The sequence below is a fragment of the Cynocephalus volans genome, chromosome 3 (assembly GCF_027409185.1).
Source record: "Cynocephalus volans isolate mCynVol1 chromosome 3, mCynVol1.pri, whole genome shotgun sequence".
NCBI lineage: Eukaryota > Metazoa > Chordata > Mammalia > Dermoptera > Cynocephalidae > Cynocephalus > Cynocephalus volans.
In genome coordinates, this window is record NC_084462.1 from 168457428 (window position 1) to 168480702 (window position 23275).

Genomic DNA, 23275 nt, shown 5'->3' on the forward strand with positions numbered 1-23275 from the left:
GGACCAGGTGACCAAAGGCAGTAGGGTCCTAGGTTTTAATCAAGCCCTTTCTTCACAGGCTTTACATAGCAATTTAAATTGAAGGCATTATGTGGCCACGCGAGGACTCTACAACTTTCTACCGACTAGGTTAGGGGTTTGCAGGCAAACCTCCTTACGAGTACTGTAACAGACTAGTTGTTAGAGCGAATGCCTTTACGTGCCCATTAAATCACACATCCACTCTGAGAAGTAAGCACATTGTTTATCCCTAGGGTTCAGATGGGAGAACGTGGGCTCAGAGATTCAAATAATTTGCCCAAGCTTACACAACTAGTTGGTGAGGAAACCTGAATTGAAACTCAAGCAATATGATTCTAGAATCTTGGCCTGACCTGTGGAAAACCGTCAGTGAATGTTAAATGAATAAATGAAGTCAGTAAACTGTACTAGGAATCAGGATGACCCATTTGGAGTTATACTGGAAAACAGGAACTTGGATAATCCAAAATGCATTCATACTTGATTCTGGATTACATTTTGGGGGAACATAAACATGTTTAAAATTCAGGCACTGTTAATTCTCTTATGTGGCACCCTCAGGGAAGACTTCTTGCTCTGATCTATTCCTTCCTCATGGCGAGGGAAGCTTGCAGGCTCAACTCGGACATCACAGTCAGGTACATGCTTTGAGAGTCCTTTGGGCTTGAACACACAACCAACATGTGTTAAAGTGGTTAGGATGTAAGGAGCAAAGCCAGGTGAGAGAAGCTTGCAGCTCTTTTGTGGCTTACCTCCCGCAGCTCCAGTCTCTGGGCCACAGCCTCTAGGCTCTCCTGGCCAGTGCTCTCCACAGACAGGGTGAACTCCACAAACTCGTTATTGAGCAGCTGGATCCGGGCAACGAGGCAGCTCTTGCTGGACACAGTGTAGCGCCGGGTGCGTTTCAGCTTCAATCCAAATGGCAGTGGCATCTTCTTCTCCCTTCAAGAGTGGAGGGGTGAAGAGGGAAAAGCACCCCCACCAATCCAGCGGTGGTGACTGACTCCAGAAGAAAGCGATCCTCTCCTCACGATGGGAGGAAGGGCTGTCTAGTCTCTGGCTGCTCACCCTGCAGCTGCTGCCGCCATTAAAAAGCAACCAAGTCTCCAAAGGCCAGGTGAAGGAAGCATCCACGCCAGTGCTGAGGAAAGAGGAACACCAGTTACATGAGCAATGCCAATTCTGGACGTCGCTTTTAAAAATAAAAATCTATGAAACTGTGTCCAAAGAACAAGCTTCCCCTCTCCACTGGGGAGGGGGGGGAGGCATTAACCAGGAGGCACTGGGAAAGTTTACCATCAGGGCTGAGTGTTGGGCCCTGGGTCAGACTGCACCCCTAGCTGTATCTCACAAATAGTAATAACGACAACCTTCAGGATTAAATGAGATAATGGCCAGCACTATCATAATCCCAAATTTAGTAGTTAGCATGGATGGTTCTCTTCCTATTTTGGATAAAATGTTGTTTTTTCATGGGTAACTCTTTTGGGCTCCCCTATATTCTAAATGTCAGAGTTCTTTAGTCCTTAAATGCGATAAGTGCAAAACCCCTCCAAAAGAGCTGGGTTCGAGGTCCAGTCCCATTAAGCAAATTATCCTGAACCCCAGTGGGAGGAATAGTCCCCTCTACCAAACGGCAGCCGTGAGGTTCAAACGAGGTGCCCTGCGCAACAAGCATTTGTAGAACTCCTCCTAATTTATAAATATTTACATCATCAAATTGACTTATGTATAAACAGATCATAAAAGGCCCTGCAAATGCTCGTTACCGAGTGACCACTAGAACCGTGGCAGTTCTGAAAAGTATGGCCCCGGCTTCTCTCCTGGATGGGGACAGCGACAGAGGAGGCGTTCACCTAAGAAGGGCTGCGGCCCTGAAGAGGAGACACGCGAGGCCTTAAACGCCATCCTGGGTTAATGAGAGGCGGACAGGGTTCAGCAAGCCGATGAAGCCAACCCGGCCATGGGGAACTCAAACTAACTCCAGCTCTGTCCGCGTCCTTCCCCAAGGAAGAGCATTGCGTTGCCAGGCAACGAGTAACCTCGGAGGAGCCGGAACCATTCGCCCACGGCCGCGTTTCCGAACGGAAGTCCTGGGATAGGACAGGCCCCTCTGCTCCCAGAGGGAACATTTAAAGGGGCCGGCTCGAGCCCTGCAGGCGGTGGAGAGGTTGCGCGGACTTTTTGGTGCCCCATTTGGAGCCACAGGACCCCAAAATACGTTACTTACAACGTTTTTAACCACACCTGTTAATGGTAACTTCTGGGCTGAGGCAAATTTGGGGCACAAAGCCGCTGGGGATTTTTAAATCAGCTGGGTTTACTGTTCCCCTAAACGAGTCGACAAAATCTTTGTATTTCTTGAATCCTGGTTCGGATCCCCCCACTCCGTCTTCCTTTGCTTAGAGGCTGCCCCAGAAGATGAACCGCTCAGCGAGGCCCGGCCGAAGCTGGGGCAAAGTCTGCCTTCAACCCTCTCACCTGGCAGACGACCCAGGCCTCGGGAGGAGAAGCAGATTCCTTGGTTCACACTACGATGGGCCAAGCTGGGAGTGGAACCCAGATTCCTCACTCCCAAGCCTCTGCTCTGTCCCGCTCTCCTGACTGCATCTCAGCCCCAGAGGTGATGGGCACTCAGGGCTGGGAAATAGTAGAGCTAGAGAACAGAGTTAGCTATTACCCTAGGCCTTGCCAAACTTCACATCTTGGAATTCCATTCCACAAACATGCATTACGTCTCTGGGTACAAGGCAGCATAATGAGCATCGTGAGAAACCTAAGACGAATCTTAAGCCATCGCTGTCCTGAAGGAGATTATAGACATGCTATAATTACATACAAAGCTGTCTCTCAAACAGGGATCCAACCAGTTTTCTCTGTCTGGTTTTTTGTTTGTTTGTGTTTTGGTTTTGTTTTTTATGAGCTCTGGTTATCCCCAGATAGCCAGAAAAGTAAAACAAAAAGTTAAAAACAAGGGATAGAGGAAGGCAAGAGGAAAAAACAAAACGAACTACCTAAAGCACTGTGTTAACTAACAGCGTTTGCTGAGTGCCTTCTGTACTTAAAAGCTCCACACTGTAGAAGGAAATAGAAAATATTATAAAAAGATATGGTCTCCACCTGCAGTAGTTTTCAATGCTCTTTGATTCAGGGATATAAACTAGCTGAAGCAAAATGGAAAAAAAAGAAAGAAAAAGAAAAAGAAATGAGAATCTTAAATAAGCTTTTAACCAGACAACTGCCTGATCAACCAACCAACAGTGGTTATATACACAATACGCAAACACCCTTTCATGAGATGAGGTGGTGGGTTTCAATTTTATATACAAATTATCAAATTATGGTAACTGGAAACAGGACAGATTAAGTAGCGTAGATAAAGAAACAAGATACTGCATAAATGTAGAGGAAAGAAATATTTGTATAAGGGGCTGTTCAAATATGGCAGTATCCTCACTATGCCTTGAAGGCAATAGATACTACACTATGTAACTTAATTATTAACTTAAGCTCTGATTAAGCAAATTCACAGTAAAATTTTCAATAGTCCCTGAGATATGAAATGTTTTACAGGATCATGGATAAAGAAAAGCCAAGGTTTTCTCTTTTTTATTTTGGCAGATGTTATAATGTAATTGAAAAAGTTGATGTGTGTGTGTGTCAGGTGCATTTTTTCCCCAACATCCATAAGAATGGCTTGATTTTTGCTTATTTATATAAAACCCTCTGTGTTAAAGTAATGTTCTACTTAATAATTTACAGTTATCAATGATTTACACATCTTAATTTTCAGTCATGTATAGTAATCGCTACCAAATGATGTTATAAAGTTATGAATGTTTGAATATAATATTAAAACCAAGAGAAGAAATTTGGGATACTTTTGTGGGGGGTCTGTTTCAGGTGTAAAATAATATGTAATAATCTGAAAAGTAGTTAGGTCTGGAATTATAACTTTACTAAACAGATGTTTCATAAATAGCTTTTAAGGGAAAAAAAACTAGGAGATAAATTGTTGCTCTACAAAACCTTCCTGTTAACATAGCAAAAAACGAGATACATGTTAAATTCTGCTTCGAGTACGAGTTTATAAAAAGCGGTCTGAACTATTTGTAAATTCATTTTAACTGTTCCTTTCCACATCCGCTTCCAAAATTTCTTTAATATACTTTAACTCTGAATATCGCCCTAACCGAGTATTCCCCCTTACTTCTAAGGTCCTCGCCACATGTAATTTTGCTAGTTTTGCTTTAAAATAAAATAATCCCTAAAAAGAAAATATATACTATTCGAGAGTAATATCTATATCTATAGCTTTAAATTAAACCTATGTTTCTCACGGACAAGACATTTGTTCGCAGATACTCTAGAATAAAATGCTCTAAAAACAAAAGACAACCAGTTTCAGAGTAAAATTAGTCATATCCAAAACTTAAAAAAAAAAAAGAAAAGAAAAGAAAAGAAAAAGAAAACTGTCAGCAACTATCAGGCATATAGCGGTTGTCACTTGGAACCCACGCATGTTTTGGATGTGTCTGCGCGCATACGCTATTACAAGGCTTTCTCAGCAAAAAAGAAAATAGGACGAGCATGCCAAGAGCGGCCAATCCAATCAGGACTTGCAGAAATCACAAGTCGGAATTTGCAGATCCAAGAATTCCTTTTTCCAGAGTAAACACTCTCCTCCAAAAGCAAAACAAGGCGTTACCAAACAGTCCCTCCCTACGCCCCTTCTCGCCGAAGTTATCTGGCCGATTTCACACTTAGATATTCCGAGAATCACAAACATGCCGAAGACTCTTAAAACCCCGATCCAGAATGAAGCCGCAGCAAACGGCCGAAGAGTTCAGAATACAAGTTCGAGACCCCTTTGGAAAGTACCCAGGTCGATCCGAGCGCACCTGAAAAAAGGACGACTCTTCTCTTTGTCACGCTCCTGCCACGGGTCTGGTCGCCGCGACCCACCCAGCACGCCAGGACCCGCGGCGGCGCTGCGGTGTCCCTGCGCGCGGACACACCCCGCCTCCCGGGGCCCCGCACGCGCGCCCGCCCGCCTCCTGCCGGCCGGGGCCCGCGCCCTCACCTGCTCCGGCTCCCGCATCCTCGGGGCCCCGTGCCCCGCTCAGCGATCCGCCTCCCGGGGCCCCGCCGCGCGGCCGCCGCAGCCGCTCCCGCACGCCAGCCCGCGCCGCGGCGCGCTCATGGGGCTCGCACGCCTCACTTCCTGTCTCCAAAAACCCGGCCCGCAGACCATTCCCCGGGACAGAGTCCGGTGGCGGCGACGGCGACGGGAGAGGCCTGCAGGGGGGACCCGCCGGCGAGGAGCGCCGCACAAAGAAACCCCGGCGGGAGCCGAGGGGCGGCAGCCAGGCGGACGGACAGACGGACGCGGGACGCGCGGCCGGAGCAGCGGAGCGGCCGGGGCCGGGCGTCCCTCCCCCTGGGCCGGGCGGGCGGACGGACCGAGGGATCCGGGGAGGCGGCGGCAGCCCGTGACCTCAGAGGGTCGGAATGCGGGCGGCGGGGCGCGGGGGAGGCGCGGACAGCTGCGCCCGGCCGCCGCCGGGGAGGGGGCGCGCCGCAGCTTTTTATAATCGTGTGACCACTTATTTTGAGAGTTTCCAAATAAAGCAGGCTTGTAATAAAAAGAGGGGAGGGCGATATGATCTCGGGTTCCAGGTCGAGAGATTTATTCCTATGTTATTAGGTGGTCTGGAGTTATTCGTTTACGCTTTGTGCATTTCTGAAGACAATTCAAGTATTAAATTCTTTTGGTGCTTGCCTCTAAGGAGGTACTCCATAAAACTAGATAGTGATTGATCAGTACTGGGTGAGAAACACCTTCCTCCCCCCAGAGATTTATCTAGCAGAAATAACTTGTTGGTCCCCAAAAGAAAGCTGTATGCATATTGCAATACAGAATAGAGCTACTAAGGATTGAGACTCCAGGGTCAAGTTGCCTGGGTCCAGATTCCACCTCCAATAATTACTTGCTGGGTGACCTTGTGCAAATTTCTTAACCTCTCTGTACCTGTTTCCTCTCCTATAAAACAAGAATAATAATAATCACTATTCAGTCTCTTGTGTAAAATATATGTGAGTAGGGCTGGCGGGTTAGCTTAGTTGGTTAGAGGAAGTGCTATAACACCAAGGTCAAGGGTTCTGATCACGATACCAGCCGGCTGCTAAAAATATATATATATTATATATATATGAATATGAATAGAAGCTTGCTGGTGTGCACTTAATAGGAAAAAAGTATGGTGAAGTGTTACATTTGTTACTACACTGGACAATTGCACTGTATTATTGATATTGCTGTTTTACAACATGTACAACAGCTGGAGAGTAAAACTGGCCCTAACACCATTACAATAGTATATGATTTTTACTTGGTATGTGGTGTGAGTGATTGGAGCAGAGAAGCTTTTAATTTATGTAAATTTTAATTTCAATGATTTTATTTATTTATTTTTGGTACCGACCAGTATGGGGATCTGAACCCTTGACCTTGGTGTTATAACACCACAATCTAACCAACTGTACTAACCAGCCAGCCCCTTCAATGATTTTGTTTTAATGCTATTGTTTCTGGAAAGCTTTTTTATGTTACATTTCATTTAAATCTCATTTTCTTCAATTAGCAAACACTTATTGAGTACTTAGTATGCATGAGACATGGTCCTTGCACACAAAGGACTTCTAGTGAAGTGAGTGATAAACACACCTACACACCACACACAGTACAAGGCCTAAGGGGGGAGCACTATCACAGAGGCCTGAGTGCTCTCTGAGAACAAAGCCCAGGAAGATTCAGCTTGGCTCACGTAGCTCCAGACAAATAAGATTACCTGTGTTTCTAATGGAAAAAATAGATCAATTCTGTTTGTAATTGATATTTCAACTGAACTCTATGAGGAGCTCAATTTGTGTGTGAAGAAAGAAAAGAGACCTGAAAACGAGTCACTTTTCTGGTCTCTCAAGCTAGAAAAATTGGAATTACGTGTGACTTTTGTCCCTTTCTCATCTCCAGCCTGTCATCAAGACCTGACATTCCCTCCTTTGAAATGTCTCATGAATTCTTTCTTTCCTCTTGTTCCCCTGGTACATTCTAATCCAAAAGCTTGTCATTTTACATCCGAATTATTGCAACAGGGTGGTGGTATCCTTAAATCTAGTTTCTCTGTTCTTTTTTCTTTCCATGCTAATACCAGGCTTACCTCTCTCTTGGGCTTATCACTCCTGGTGGACTCCCAAGGTTAAGCTCTTTTGCCTGACCTTTAGGAACTTTCCAAACTGGGCTCTCTGACCACCCTTATTTCTCTCTTCTCTCCAGCATGCCCTCTCTGCCCCCATGAAGCTGTTTCTCCTGGCTAGCTGCACCTCCTGCCCCCCTTCCATTTGTCTAAGCCTTCCGCTTCTCTCCAAGTCTCAACTCAAGTCTCTGCTTCCAAGACAACTTTCTAACCACCCCATTCCACAGTGATCTCCACACTTGGCAAGGTCTTTAAAAATTGTTTCATGAAGGCTTCTTTTATATCTTCTAGAATTCCTAGGACATTACCGGGCAGAGAGTGGTCACTAAATAAAAACTTGTTAATTGAATTGGGAAGAAAATAAAAGAATTTTAAAAATAGAAAATGATCGTATAGCCTAAGTGATGTTAGACAACTGAGTTGAACTTCCTCCTTCAAAGTCCACAGATGTCATTTACTGACCAAGTACTTAAGCTGTATTTTCCCTCAAACATGTTAATTTGGCAGTGACATCCCCATGGCAAAGCACTTGAACAACCCCTTCAAAGTGCTAAACAAAATTATCATCAGCTGTGTTTCATATGTAAAGAAGTGAGGTAATTTACGAGGATACTTAAAAAAATGTTTGTGGAAAAATAGAATTAAAAGGTAATATGAATCTTTCCATGAACTTTTTTGTTTTGTTTTGGTGGCTGGCTGGTAAGGGGATCCAAACCCTTGACCTTGTTATTATCAGCACCACACTCTGACCAAGAGAGCTAAACAGCCAGCCCCACGAACTTTTGAAGACCTTTCATGTATGGCTCAACCCCAAGAGATACAAAAAGATACAAATGAAAAGTTCCCCTCCCACCTTGCCTGTTAGAGTTCTCCTGGGGGTAACCAGTGTTACCTCATTCCTATGTATCCTTATATTCTGTAGAGATATGAGCAACTACATATATATATATATATCTTTACCTCCTTTTGTTACCCAAGAAATGGCATATTATATGGGGGTACTTCAAAAAATTCATGGAAAGATTTGTACTGTCTTTCAATTCCATTTTTTCACGAACTTTTTGAAATACCCTCGTAGACATATGAGAGGAGATTTATTAGGGGAATTAGCTCACACGATTATGGAGTCTCAGAAGTCCCCACCATAGGCTGTCTGCAAACTGGAGACCCTGGGAAGCCAGTGGTGTGGCTCAGTCCAAGTCTGAAAGCCTAAGAACCAGGGAAGCCAAAGGTGTAATTCTCAGTCTAATGTCAAAGGCCTAAGAGCCCGGGGGTGCTGCTGGTTTAAGTCCTAAGACCCAAAGGCTGGAGAGCCTGGACTTCTGATGTCCATAGACGAGAGAGAAGAGTGTATCCCAAGTGGAAAGAGTGATACAGTCACCTTCTTCTCTGTTTTTGCTCTCTCCAGGCCCCCAGCAGATTGGATGATGTCCACGCATATTGAGGGTGGATCTTCCCCACCTAGTCTACTAGATCACATGCTAATATCCTATGGAAACACACTCACAGATACACCCCGAAATAATACATTACTAGGTCCTAGGTATTTCTTAATATTGTCAAGTCGACAACTAAAATTAACCATCACATTATACATACTTTTACTGAAAGGTAATTCTTACTAAAATAAACATATAAAATTTAAAAAAGAAATCCCTGCCAATAAAACTATGAAAGATAAAAGAGAAGGAAATTGGTTTGCATGGTGCACTGAGTAATATTTTCTTAGGAATTGAAAAATTAATCTGTTTTGATATCTTGATGAATAGGAACTATAATCCCACTATGTAAATTACCATCCTTGTCTTTTCCAGTTCATGGCATGAGTAGCAAAGTCTCTCGCAACAAGGCGTTGGGGAAGTCTTACACAGGAACCAGTGCGAGCGCTGGTAGATTTTGGAAATGATGGAACTGCAAATCAGCTTGAACCTCAAGCTTAAGTCTACTCCAAACCTCAAGTTCTGTGTGTCCTGGGGGAACAGCAGCACTGTGATGAGGCCAAGTTTATAGATATCCCCCACATAGACATTGAGGCGCTGAAAAAACTCAACAAGATTAAGAAGCTGGCCAAGAAGTATGATGCCTTCTTGTCTTCAGAGTTGCTAATCAAGCAGATTCCCTGAATCTTAGGCCCAGGCCTAAATAAAGCTGGCAAGTTCCCTTCCCTGCTGACATCAATAAAAACATGGTGGCCAAAGTAGACGAGGTGAAATCCACAATCAAGTTCCAGGTGAAGAAGGTGTTATGTCTGGCCATTGCCATTGGCCATGTGAAGATGACAGATGATGAGCTTGCCTACAACATTCACCTGGCTGTCAATTTCCTGGAGTCATTGCTCACGAAGATTGGCAGAATGTTCCAGCTTTATACATCAAGAGGCAAGCCCCAGTGCCTGTATTAAGGCACATCCTAATAAATTCTAGTGCTACCATAAACGAGACAAAACAAAACAAAACAAAAAATTACCATCCTCTGCAACAACTCAAATTGAAAGAATGCCCCACCCCACAAAAATAATGATCCCTGGGAGGGGTAGGGAGGAGTGGAGACCAGAATTAGAAAGGGGGTGAAATCTCGTTTGCTGTCTGAATCCTCACCTTAAGCTCTGCCTACCACTCTTAACACCACATCAGGTGTAACACATTTCAGTTGCAAAAGAATGAGAATCTTATCGATAGATTCCTTGGACATCAGAGAGATAATGATGTTGGTGATATATATATAAATATATATAATATATGCATGTATTTTAAATATATTTAAATGAACAAGAAAATGGAAAAGCATGTCAGCCTCAATAGCAAAAGTAACTGCTGTGACTACAATTCCCAGCATTTAGGGATTTTGATCCAAGGGCAGTCATGCCATGGACATTTAATATTGAAAAAAAAAAATTGTCTGTTCATTGCACATGTATTGGAAGCCAGGTGCTGCAAGGAGAAAGGTGAATAAGATTCATACACCTGTCCTCCTCAAAAACTCACAATGTGAACAGTAGGTGAGTATATACAAGGACTCTTCAAAAGGTTCATGGAAAGATTTGTTTTATCTTTCAATTCCATTTTTCCACAAACTTTTTGAAGTAACCTCATAATTCTAGTAGGTGAGGAAATTTACTTGTGGCTATATAGTCAGAATGTATTGGTAATGCCTAATTAATCACTGTGATCAGCCTCAGTTTGAGTCTGGAAGGACAAATAGATGGTCACTAAACACTCATGGAAAGGAAGAGGAAAAAAAAAGCATTCCATGCTGTAGGTAACTCACACCCACTTTTGCACCCTACTCCAGTCTATACACATACACTTGCTAAGGATGTGCAGAATCCTGTTGAAATGCAGCCCTGAGAGGAGGCTGGAGACACCAAGAGAGCCAATGTCCGAGGACTCATGGCTCCAAGGAGTTGGGATTGGTACTCAGGCCCCTCTGACATCAAAGCCAATGTTCTTTTCAGTCATCTTCTTTCTTTGGAAGATAGCTCAGAGTCATCTTAGCTAATATTTTGGTTTCCTGAATTCTGGTCTTCGTATTATCACAAAGAAGAAAATATGTCATGCTTCCTGGACCAGAGAATGCTTGCAAGCTGGAAAAGAGCTATCATGGTCCAGTTTAGTTTTTTTCTTAATTTATTTATTATTTTTTACATTCTATGATGTTGTTGCAAAGCAGTTGGGGGATGGAGAGAAAGGGGAAGGGGGAAGGAAATAGGATGCGAGGAGGAGGGATGAGGGGCAGGGTTGAGGCCTGTGGCACCCCCCTCATCCCTGCAGGGGAGACCAGAGGGCTTCCAGTATTGGCTTGGTCATTACTGGACTGGGTGCAGATGTCAGGCGGGTGTGGCTGAAGCCCTTGCCCCCCATCATCCCAGTTTGGGAGAGCCTAGGATGCTTCCTGCAGTAGCTCAGTAGTCGTTGCTGGGCTGGCTGTGGGTGTCAGGGGGCATGGCTGGGGTCCCCAGCTCTCACCCCACCTTGGCTTGGTAGCCCAGGGGACTCCCAGTCCTTCTAGATTTTATAGGTGTTCTTAGGTGACGTGAGACCTCTAGTAGTTAATATCAAACTTTGTCTCTGGTCTGTGAGTATTTTGTTTTTTCTTCCACTTCTGTGTTTGATTATTTGCTATTCCTACTACTTAAACTCTTTACTGGAACTAATTTGTTGTCCTTTGCTTACTTCCAAAATGAGGGAAGTCCCTGTAGGGATCAGCACTTGAGCCCTGTGGTTGAGCTAAATTGTTATTTTGCTGCTGATTCCCTGGGGAAGGCTTTTGGTGCAGCTAAGGTTTCAATGGTTGACGTTGTAGGTACTTCCTGGTCTTGTGACATCTGGTACACCTGAGTTGTGTAGAAACTCAGGTCTGGGCCTGAGTCTTTTCAGCAAACTGCACCCCCTGCAGTTCTGTATTCCTGACCAATCTCCACTAAGTGGTCCTGTGTTGATGGGAGGCAGATCAACTGCCCTTGCTGTGCCCCAGTGTTCCCCTGGTGGGCCCATCTCCCCCACTGCCCGTGCTACAAACACTTCCCATGGGACAGGCTGTGTGCGCCAGTCCCTGCGATGACTCACTGGCCTCTGAGTGGCTCCTTTTTTCAGTTGTTGTAGCTCTTTGCTCCTATGTGGGTGCATAGGATCTCTGTTAGTGGTTTCACTGGCCTGGGGGCCACCAAGTCCCTCTTCTCCCCTGCAGCCTCTAAGCAACTCCATCCAAAGGGCACAGGTGCAGCTTCTGCTGGCTCCTGCTATGTGCACTCAGCAGCTCCAGCCTGGAAGCAGCTGGGGCTGGAAACAGTCAGAGTGGTCCTTTCTTTCTCTCACCATGGCTTCACCTTCATGCACTCTGAAGGTCTCTCCTCCTCTTCCCCTGATCTCTAGGGGACCCAGCATTGCTTTTTAATAGTTGTAAATTGGTTGATTTGTGGGAGAGAGTGATGCTGGGGACCGTCTATTCCACCATCTTGACTGGAAGCTCCCAGTTTAGTCTTTTTCAAGCCTAATGCTCCTACTCCTTCTAATGGTTTCTCTTACAGTGTCATCATGAACACCTTCCTCAAGACACAATGTGGTTTATGAAGCTGCAACTTACAGGAAAGCACTTGGAACTGCGTCTGACCACCAAACACCATCTGCTTAGTGGAGTTGCCCCCTCTCTGATTCCAGACACTGTAATTTCTGAGGTCTAAATTTGCAACTTCTCAAGCAATCTGCAAGTCTCTTTTCCATAGCTGTAAGCTGATTATTCTAAAAGTTAACCCTTTCTTGAATACATTTTAATGTTTCCCTACTCTGAATACATTTCAGTGAAAATGTAGTGTTTTTTTTAATAAAATATTCTTTCAATATTATCTAAATATTGACTGAGAATTTTGTACCCAGTAATGGTAAAACATGTGTTTTTGTTCTTAGTTCTGAAATGGTGGGTAAAGGAATAGAAATAACTTATCTGTCTTTCAAACTGTGTCATGAAAGCAGGGACCTGGTCTTGCTCATCTTGTGCTTTGGCTTCTAGCACAGTATCTGGCTCAGTGTAGGCATTTAATTTTTAATCAACAAACATATTGCTGCTATGAACCAGGAACCATTTGAAATGCTTCACAAATAAGTTATCTCATCCTCATAATAACGCTTTGTATGGAAAACTAGTATCATACCTACATCACAGATGAGGAAACTGAGGCACAGAGAGGATAAGCAACTTGCTGAAGGTCTCAAAGGGAGTGGCAGAGCCAGGATTCAAACCCAGACAGTTTGGCTCCAGGTTCCTTGTCCTCAATCATTCTGCTCTGCTGCCTCTCATGAATGTTGAATGAGTCTTTGATCATTAGATTTACTCATGAGGAATGCTTTTTATAAATTAGGTCTTTAATTTCTTTTATCTTACAAATATTTAATAAGTGCTTACAATGTATTTAAAATTTCCTGAAAGAAATTTTGGAGAAATATAAAGGCCTGCAGAGAGTTTATAATTTTGTTGGGGAGGACACACAGCGATACATGTAATTAACACTACAAGAGTACTCCTGCTGTTCACATCCTGCATAACTCTCTCCCCTTGAGTGTGGGTGGCATCAGTGACTTGCTTGTAGCTATTAAACATGGTGAAGATGAAGAGTTTTGCAGATGTAATTAAGGCCCTAAATCAGTTGATTTTTGGTTCAGGCCCTGGGTGGGCCTAAAGCTTAATCAGATAAAAGCCCTTGAACGACAAACTGGGCCTTCCCTGAGCTGAGAGACTCTCTTGGTTGGCTTAAGTGGGCAGCCATGTTGGAGAAGCCCTTGACAAGAAACTGTGGGTTGCCTTTAGGACCTAAAGGTGGCCTCCAGATGACAGCCACCAAAAAGCTGGGGCCTTACCCATAAAGGATTCTTCCTCAGTCAAGCCTCCAAATGAGAACATGGCCTGCCTGACACCTCCACTGAAGCCTTATGAGACCCTGAGCATAACTTACCAGGGATGATAAATGTGTGTGGTTTTAAGCTGCTAAATTTGTGCTCATTTGGTTATGCAGCAATGGATAACTAACATAGACCACTCTCAGGAACGAGTGGATACGGAGGAGGAAGGGAGACCTTATGCCTACTGATTCCAGGGTTTTATGATCAGTGACAGTGAGAATGAAGTTGCTCTTGATAGAAAAAGGGAAAGCAAGAATAGAAACCAATCTGAGTAGGAGAATAGGTGATGAAGACTTCAGTTTTGATGTGCGTTATTTGGAGAAAATGAAATGCAGGTAGTCACCTAGAATTTGTGAGTGGGATTTAGGTGAGAATTCAAAGCTGATGAAGTCCCAAGAATAAGAGTCGTCCAAAGAAGAGAGTTCAGAGAGGAGCAAAAAAATGGGGATTAGTGTTGGGGAAAGGCCACCGGCGGGCCGGGGAGAAGGAAGGCAAGAACCAAACCCAGGAGTGCCAGTGAAGCTGTACAGTCAAAGGAAGGATTGTGATGGATTGGTTCTCTCCAAGTGTTGTTATAATGCAACCTCTAGGAGGCGGTCTCTATGTTACAAGTAAGAAAAGCCTCAAGAGTTGAAATATCTTCACCAATACCGTGCAAACAGTGAGAGTGAATGGACTGGAACTGGAATACCACAGCAAAGCCCGCGATCTTCCCATTCCACATTTAACTCATCCTTATCATCCAAAGGGGAGTTAAATTAATAGGCAGGGGGCCAGGAAAGAAGAATGGAGGCTCCCCGGGAGTCCAAGGGGAGCAGCGAAGCCCAGCCAACCGCAGTCGGGTGTCCTCCCAGCCGACCGCTGAGGTCACCGGAGCGTAGGATGCGCGGGCCGAGGGGAGCGCGGACGCCTGCGCAGGCGCATGCGCACTCGCCGCCGTGCGCTCGGGCGCGCCGGGCTGACGGGGGCGGGGACACGCAGTGCGCGCGGCCGGGGGCGGTGCGGCGGTGCCGCTGTGGGGGGGTCTCCCGGCACACAAAACGCTGCGCAGTGCTGAGCCCACCGCACCCCGCGAAGTCATGGAGATCGGTACCGAGATCAGCCGCAAAATCCGGGTGAGATCCGCATCCGCCGGCGTCAGGCGGGGGCAGGAAGCTGGGCCTCCGCGGGCGAGCGGACGCACAGTTGTCAGGAGTAACGGAGACTGTGGGGACTGTGGGCCCGGCCTGGACTCCGCGGCCTGGATGCTGCGGGGCGCTCGGGACGGGTCACGGGGCCGACCAGCGGCGCCTGCTCGAGCAGGCCGCCTAGGGCCTGAGCGGCGGTGCGGCCTCTCAGTGCGCGGCCGCTGAAGAGGTAGCCGCTGGGGAACGGAAGGAAGGGGGCGGGGCCGGAGAGCCAGGCCCGGCGGGGGCCTGGAGGGGGTCGCGGCGCCTCCCCGCCCCCACCCGTGCGGCCGAGGGGCGGGAGGTGCGCTGCTCAGTCGGTCTTGTTTTCCTAGAGCCGCCCTTCTCACAGGCATGTTTGCTTTTTTCCCTTTTAGAGTGCCATTAAAGGGAAGTTGCAAGAATTAGGAGCTTATGTTGGTAAGTTTTTTTGATGTTAGCCTAATAGAATTTAGAGTTTCCCCCTAATTGAATTTTAGTGAATGCATTTTTCCCCATCGTGGTTTTGACATTGGAGAGACCCCTCTTCTTTCTTTAAGTCTGATACTGCCTGGTTACTTCTTTACTGTCTTTTCATTGAAAGCTCTATATGCAACCTTGCTTTTTTCCCCTAAATCCCCTTCTAAAACGGTGTTTTGAAGTAGGTTAGTTTCCTTCGTTAAGGTTTCATATTTGTCCGAATTTTATTCCATGTTTTTTCTATTGTTACTTTCCTCGACTTTTGTGTTTAGAACTGTTATTTTGGGTATGAATGTTTGATGCTTTCTTGCATTTGCCTGTGTAATGGTTCAGTTGAGTTTTATTTTCAGATCTCTTTCATTTCTTCCTGCCTCTTTGTCCCTTCCTGTCAGCAGTAACGTGTTCTCCTTTCCTATTCTTTTGTAATTTAAGTGTTTATTCTGTGCCAGGCACTGTGCTTAACTGTTGTATATGCCTTAACTCATGATAATCCCTAAGAGAACACTGGAAGATAAGTGATGATATCCCTTATTATACAAACAAGGAAACAGGCTTTGCTTATTTGAGCAAGGCTTTGTGGATTGGGACCTTGGTCTGTTTGATTCTATAGCTGGTGCCACAGATAAAAATAGCTACCACTTATGACGCCATTCTCAAAGTGTGGGAGACCCCAAGGGTCTCTGAAGACAAAACTATTTTCATATTAATACTAAAAGGATACCTGCCATTTTCACTGTTGACATTTGGATTGTGCAAAACCAGTGGTTGGTAAAACTGCTGGTACTTTAGCCTGAGTCACTATAGTTATGCCGAACTCTTCTAGAAATCATTTCAAATCACTCCTGGCTTGCGGTTAAAAAAAAAAAAAATCCAGTTTCATTTAAGAATGTCATTGGTAAAACTCTAAAAATATTTTCTTTTTTTTTTTTTTTTTTTTTTTTTTTTAAAAGATGACCGGTAAGGGGATCTTAACCCTCGACTTGGTGTTGTCAGCACCACGCTCAGCCAGTGAGCGAACCGGCCATCCGTATATGGGATCCGAACCCGGGGCCTTGGTGTTATCAGCACCGCACTCTCCCGAGTGAGCCACGGGCCGGCCCCTAAAAATATTTTCTTAAACCCTGTCCTTTGGCTACATCTTTTTAATATTCTCTGTGAGAGAATAGCAGTGCTTATCAAGGATTTTTGCTGTGTACTGAAATATTATTTTAAGGAAAACCATTCATGTGTTGAGCCGAGAACTAAACCGGCCACCTTTTTCGTATAACTTCATTTTTAACTTATAAGAACTGACAGACTGGGGTTACATACACCAGGGTGTTTGGCAGACATTTGCTTGAATGTGAGCAAAGGAAAGGAACTGCTAGTCTTTGCTGCCAAATGAGCTTTCAAATGAAAATTCGAATTTCGGAAATCTTGTGTCTGCCTCTATGAGCTTGACGGCTTCCTGGTGCTTAAATAATTTCTGATGAAATCAATGGCGATGCAACTCTTTTATATTATATAATGAAATGTATCAACAATGCTGGCTGGTTTGCTCAGTTGTTTAGAGTGTGGTGCTGATAACACCAAGGTCCAGGTTTCAATCTCTGTACAGGCCAGCTATCAAAAACAAAAATGTGTCAACACATTGATGGTTTGCATAGTTCAGTGAAGCAGTATTTTCTAAATGACCAATGCGTAATGTTACAAAATTATGCATGAGTAAGAGATCCATTGAAAATGGAGGATGGATTTTTGGGTAACAGTATGAAAAGACTATTGATAAGAGTTTGAGATTCCACATTGCTGCTAACATTTAAGAAACTACCGCTTGTTGAGTTTTGGTGTGGTATCACAGAAGAATATCCACATTATCTGAAAAGGCTACTAAAATATAACTTTTCTTTTTCAACTACATCTCTGTGTGAGATAGATTTTCTTCGCGTTGTTAAATGAGAACAACATAGTACAACAGATTAAATGCAGAAGCAAAAATTAGAATCCAGCTGTCTTTTAAACCAGATTTGTAAAAATATAAAACAAGGTCACCGCACTAAATTTGTTTTGGAAAATTCAGGGGATTTTTTTGAAACCACATTTAACATTTTTATTAAAAAATTTACATCTGTATTACATAAGTTAATAGTTTTCCCTTCATTTAAATTTGCTAATATATAAAAACAGTCAAAATGTTCATAAAAGCTTTGACACATTAATGATATTTATAAAGATTTACTTTATCTTCACCATTCAAGGACACATGTTCCTGCCTGATGAAATGTTCCCTATTTATTGCATTGTTTCTCCCCACAATTTGATGTTTCAAAAATTCAGTTATTTTAATGAGAAAAATTTTATTTGTGTTAATATAATTGAGTTTGTTAACATGTGATGGGTGTATTTTAATGAATTAGTAAATACATTAAAAATTCTCAGTTTTGCTTTTGAATACAGTAGATATCAATAGATAGAACCCATTTAAAACGGGGGGTCTGAAACCAAACAATTTTGAGGCTTTAAGAAGAAAATTGAGGCTCAGAGAAGATGAAGCTGAACCAGGACTTATTTATTCTTTCTTTCTATGAAATCCACAGAAAACGAGAAATCCACAGAAAACCTAGTGAGAATTCTTAATTCTAGCACATGAAAATACAAACACATGCTAATTGAGTCTAAATTCAATTTTATTGATGACTCCTGTCCTGTATCAAAAATCTCAAACGAAGAATTTTGACCCTTACTAAAAATAAAAACATAGTTAAAGGTTAACCTAGTCCAGTATGAAAAGTAATTATAGTAAAAACATCATATTTCATGGTTTTCAAAATATTTTCATAAAGTTCTATTTGTTCTGAACACAGTGCTAGGGTGGGTGTGGCAGGTAATATTGCCTCTTCTACAAACAAAGACATAAAGTCTTGAAAGGGCTACATAGAGCTAGTCAGTAGCAGATTTAAGATCAAAGTACTCAGGTGTCTGGGTCCTTGTTTCTATTAGATTAGCTTTATAATAGAAACTTGGTGTGCTAACAAATGGATATCAGTCACTCCTGTGTTCCTCCGTAATTACACCGAAATCTGTCCCAGCAATTCACACATTAGCACAGCTTCTCTACTTTGATTTGTCTCCGCTACTTGGCTAGAAGTTTCTTTCTTTCTTTCCTTTTTTTTTTTTGACGGCTGGCTGGTATGGGGATCCGAACCTGTGACCTTGGTGTCACTACACTACGCTCTCCCAAATGAAATAATGGCCAGCTCTGGAAGTTTCTTTAAAGGCAGAGACTTCATGTTTACTGTGTCCCAGTGGCCTGGCAGAGAGCCTGATGTTTCATAAATGTTGATTAAGTGGGTAAACAGAGGTCATCATTAGACTCTATTTGGAATAAAATAGTATATGTATATCATTAATTTATGTTTACACTCAGCTGCCTAATTATTTGTGTATACATTGTTGTCTTTCTGAAGAGGGTGATTTTCTAGTCCCTTTATGCTAGAAAGAGTCCTGGAACCCTCTAAAGTTATAAAAACGTCCTCCCATAAGTATTTAAATCTCTATTTTCAAGGCATTGGGTGGGATACAAATGTGAACATCCCTTTTTAGAAGAGGTGGTAAGGTTTTTTTGGTGTGTTTGCTCAAAATGGAGCACTTGAATGAAATAGCAATTGTAATTAATTCAGAACAGTTTTCATTCACATTTTAGAGATATGAATGTCCAGAAACCTTCAAAATTTTTACTGTTTGTTTTTTAGTATGCTGATTTCAAATGAACTTGAGAAAACTGTCAGAATTCTGGAGGAATGTATCATGACCACATATTATTTTTTCATTAGATTCTTATTTCCCTTTATATGTCTACTAAGAAAATAAGGAATAAATTTCTAATAGCTTTTTAAAAAATTTTTTATCTTATGAAACTAAACTTTACCTAATAGTTTTGTTGAGAAATAATTGGCATATATTAAATTGCACGTATTTAAAGTTTACAATTTGATATTCCTTGATGTGTATGCACCAATGAAACCATCACCACAATTAAGTTCATGGAAAGATTCATATTCTCTTAATTCTGTTTTTCCACCAACTTTTTGCAGCATATAGTGACAGAAAGTGCAGTCTACCTGTATCGTTGACATAAGGGAGAAAAACTGTCGAGACTGCCAAAGTATTTCAACTCTTTTGTCCGTTGACCTTTTCTGAGTTATCAGTGGTGGCTCGTAGTAGGTGGTATGCATAAATAAACTGCCAGGTTTATTTACTGTAATTGGTAGAAAGGAGTGGGAGAATGACTGGCTACTTGTCTTTGCTTGTATCTTCTCATATTGCATGCTTCCATCAAATATTCTTATTTCTTTTCTTTTGTAGATTTGGCTTTCTCAGTATATTTGTCCTTTTCTTGAACTACAAGGAAATAAGAGTATTTACATAGAAATAGGAGTACTTGAGGTATTAAATCTAAATGAGTTTTTTTGGCAGAGATTTGAGTTCCTGATGATGTTTTTTGCTTCCTTATCCTTTTAGTGAGGTGTTTTCAGGCTTTTGGGGATTTTTTGTTTTGTTGTTGTTTAGTTTTGTTTTTTGTTTAGCACTGTGAGGGTAAAACAGTGAGTTGAGTTGACATTATTTAACTAATCTTAACATGGAATTTTAAAAATGATAAACAGTTTTGGAGTCGTTTTCATTTATTTGATGTTGCTGCAAGTTTGTTACCCTGAGTAAGTGAAATCTGCCTTTGCCAAGGATAAAGATGTTCTTTTAAGAAATGAGCATTATTTTGAAACATTATAAATAAACAGAAAACTAAACCAAACTCGATTATTCTTGGGGAATGTCCGTATGGTTTCTTGAAGTTTCTCTGAAATTAATGAGCATTATTAAAAAGATTTCTTTCAAGGAAATGATTGCACTTTCTTGTTTGATTCTATAATTCAGAATGTCTAGTTTTGTTAGTATTCATCAGTTATTTCTAATTCCCACTTTTCTAGTAATTGAAAATACTTGTGGAATGAAGAGAAAAAAATTAAAGTTGAACTTTCTTCAATATAATTTCGGTAGAGCTGAGGTACTCATTCTTAGAGCTACATCTATATTTTTAAACAGATCATCTTTAAGTAGAAGAAAGTGTTGATGAAAACAAAAAAGTTTTGATATACTTTTCCTTTTAAATAGATGAAGAACTTCCTGATTACATTATGGTGATGGTGGCCAACAAGAAAAGTCAGGACCAAATGACAGAGGACCTGTCCCTGTTTCTAGGGAACAACACAATTCGATTCACCATATGGTATGTTTCTGAATATATATGCCTCAGACCAAAAATTACTGTTATAATTTTGAATGACCTTTAAGGGCCTTCAGACTAGGAACCCCAAGTTACAGCGAAAGCACAAGTCAGAGTAGGTATTCTGTCTGAAAAGAGGTTCTTAACAGTTTGTGAGCAATATAGCACAACCTCTGGAGCAAGACTGCCAAGGTTGAGTACTGGCTCTGTATATTGCCTTGGTTTCTCCATGTGTAAAATAGGAATAGTAAATGACCTGCTTTATAGAGTTGTTGTGAGGATTAAATGAGCTAATACATGTAAAGTGCTTACAGGTGTGCCTGGCCCATAGGAGTCCTTAGTGTATGTGAGTTGTAGTTCTGTTTCTTTTGTAAACTTATAGTTCATTTCCCCGCACCAAAACCAGTTACAGATGTTGTTTGAACTGGGTTGGCTTCCTGTATCACTTTTTCCATAGAGTTACCTCTTATGGGGCAAGATTTTTTTATTTTTAATTTTTCTTTTTTAGCCTTTTCCAGTTTTTCTAACTCACATCTTCATTTGACAAACACAAATTGCAATCATGTTTAAAGTTTGGACTTTTAAAATAAGCAACTTTATTTTAAAATATAAATTACTGTTATAATTTTGAATGGCCTTTAAGGGCCTTCAAACTAGGAACCCCTAGTTACAGCAAAAGTTAATGATGAAGCAGAGGTTGAGTGAGCAAGTGGCCTGCTTAATTTGAATGGCAGGAGACTCTGAAAAGGAATAGAATGCACTAAGGAGGGAGATGAAGCTGGTTAACATCCTGCCTTTAAACCAAAGGTTGTCCTCGAGTTGTTTTTGCCTCATCAGGCAACTGTATGCTTTACAGCTTTTGTGAAGCTGCCTTGAAATTCTGCACAGAATAATCTGGGTTTGTATTACAGTTTTGAAGAACATTTTTAGAGTGTATCGGTCCTCAGGTGTTATACATACTACTTCAGTATGGTGTAACCTAACCCACTTGTTACAGTTTGTCCCCAGAACTTACACAAAAATACAAAAACAAACCCTGATCGTGCTGCTTTTGACGTGTTGTTTTTTTAAGTCTTCAGCAGTCCAGGTATTTTTGTTTCATTCACAGGTTTTATGACCTGACCTTTGGCTCAACCTTTGTTTTTTGTTTGTTTTGTTTTGGTTTTGGCAGCTTGTGGGTGAGGGGAATCCAAACTCTTGACATTAGGTTATCTGCACCAGGCTCTAACCGACTGAGCTAACTGGCCAGCTGGGTCAACCTTTGGGTCACTTGGGGTTTGAGTCCAGCTAATCTAAGATGGTGGATTGACCTATTAGATCCTTTCTCAGATAATTTAATGGACTACTTTAGATACATTTCTTAATTAGGCTACTAACTGAATCTGAATTTAAAATCAGATTAATTCAATTTTCTCATTTTGCCATAAATTCAGTTTATATTTTGAGATTACTTATAACTTTCTTCAGCTTTCAGAGTTGTCCAAGAAACCATGTGAGTAGTTAAAATCAATATAAACTGTGCTTAAACAATTTTAATAATAAGCATTGTTTATGATACTTGTTTTATTGTAAGCCACATTGAGTCTTTAGTCCATAGGAAATAAGGTGACAGTTTTTGTAGAGTAAGACTCTGGTCATGTGATGTCCTTGCCCTTAATTTTGTAGAGGCTAGATGTTGAAAATAGTGAAGAAAAAATAACATGATTTTTGATAGACTTCTACAATATTCATATAAAGCCTTTTTTGAAAATGTGAAATTTGAAAGGTAATTTTAATACCAGTTATCCATAAAGACCACTTATCAATATTTATCTGAATATAATATCATCAAATTTAGAGTGGCCGTCGAAATAAAATCTTTCTTACGGGAGGCTTTATTTTTGTTTTTCGTTTTTTTTAGGCTTCACGGTGTATTAGATAAACTTCGCTCTGTTACAACTGGTAAGATTCATAAAATTGTCTGATATTTGGGGGGGAATTCCTGCTTGCTGTAGCATATGATTGTTTCCAAAGTCATTTATACTGCTTTGGGAAAAAACCCATAACTTTGAAAATAGTGGTCATTTGAACTTTTTTAGGAAGCACATAGTTTTCATGAATTTAAGAGCAGTAAATTTAATGTAATTCAAAGATAATTTAATCAAGGGTGGGGGGAGCAGTGCAGTTCATCCTAAGAAAATAATGATAGATGTGTGCAAATATTTAGCCTCAAGGATATTTCAGTATTTTATAATTTAAAATTACTTAAGGAAAAAATTAAAATTTTAAAAATTGAAAAGAAAAGAAAATTACTTAGAAGTTCAGTAATAATAAATTGAATAAATTATTATATTACTATATATGGGATAATGTTCCGTTAATAAAATTATGTTGTGGAAGAATAATATGAGAATATACACACATAAGACACACATCTTAGTTTTTTTTATTTTTATTTTTATTTTTTAAAATTTTTTTAAAAGATGACCGGTAAGGGGATCTTAACCCTTGACTTGGTGTTGTCATCACGACGCTCACCCAATGAGCTAACTGGCCATCCCTATATCCGGGGCCTTGGTGTTATCAGCACCGCACTCTCCCGAGTGAGCCATGGGCCGGCCCCACATCTTAGTTTTTAAAGAATGCGTGTGTAAACTCTTCCTCAAAAATCAGCTTTGAGATGATTAGTGATATTTATATTTTTAAAATTTTCCATAGTAAGCATGTATTGTTTTCGAATTG

The 23275-nt window shown here is 41.7% G+C and overlaps 2 protein-coding genes and 1 pseudogene across 7 annotated transcripts in view; 2 read left to right on the forward strand and 1 right to left on the reverse strand.

The window, feature by feature from the left end:
* Positions 1-5470, reverse strand: part of PTPN21 (protein tyrosine phosphatase non-receptor type 21) — a 71247-nt gene extending 65777 nt beyond the window's left edge. Inside the window, exons 1-2 of the mRNA XM_063089630.1 lie at positions 5105-5470; positions 774-1162 (exon numbers count right to left, since the gene is read on the reverse strand). Of these exons, the coding sequence (XP_062945700.1) occupies positions 774-953 (180 nt within the window). The 5' untranslated portion in view covers positions 954-1162; positions 5105-5470. The remainder of the gene's footprint in view (positions 1-773; positions 1163-5104) is intronic.
* A 3629-nt stretch (positions 5471-9099) lies between these two features.
* LOC134374107 (large ribosomal subunit protein uL1-like) lies at positions 9100-9678 on the forward strand (annotated as a pseudogene).
* Positions 9679-14645: 4967 nt separating this feature from the next.
* The window catches only part of ZC3H14 (zinc finger CCCH-type containing 14), a 40897-nt gene continuing 32267 nt past the window's right edge, over positions 14646-23275 (forward strand). For all 6 annotated transcript variants that reach the window (XM_063088452.1, XM_063088453.1, XM_063088454.1 and 3 more), the window contains exons 1-4: positions 14646-14784; positions 15213-15255; positions 20443-20557; positions 22455-22495. In XM_063088452.1, coding sequence (XP_062944522.1) covers positions 14749-14784; positions 15213-15255; positions 20443-20557; positions 22455-22495 — 235 coding nt within the window. In that variant the 5' untranslated portion in view covers positions 14646-14748. The remainder of the gene's footprint in view (positions 14785-15212; positions 15256-20442; positions 20558-22454; positions 22496-23275) is intronic.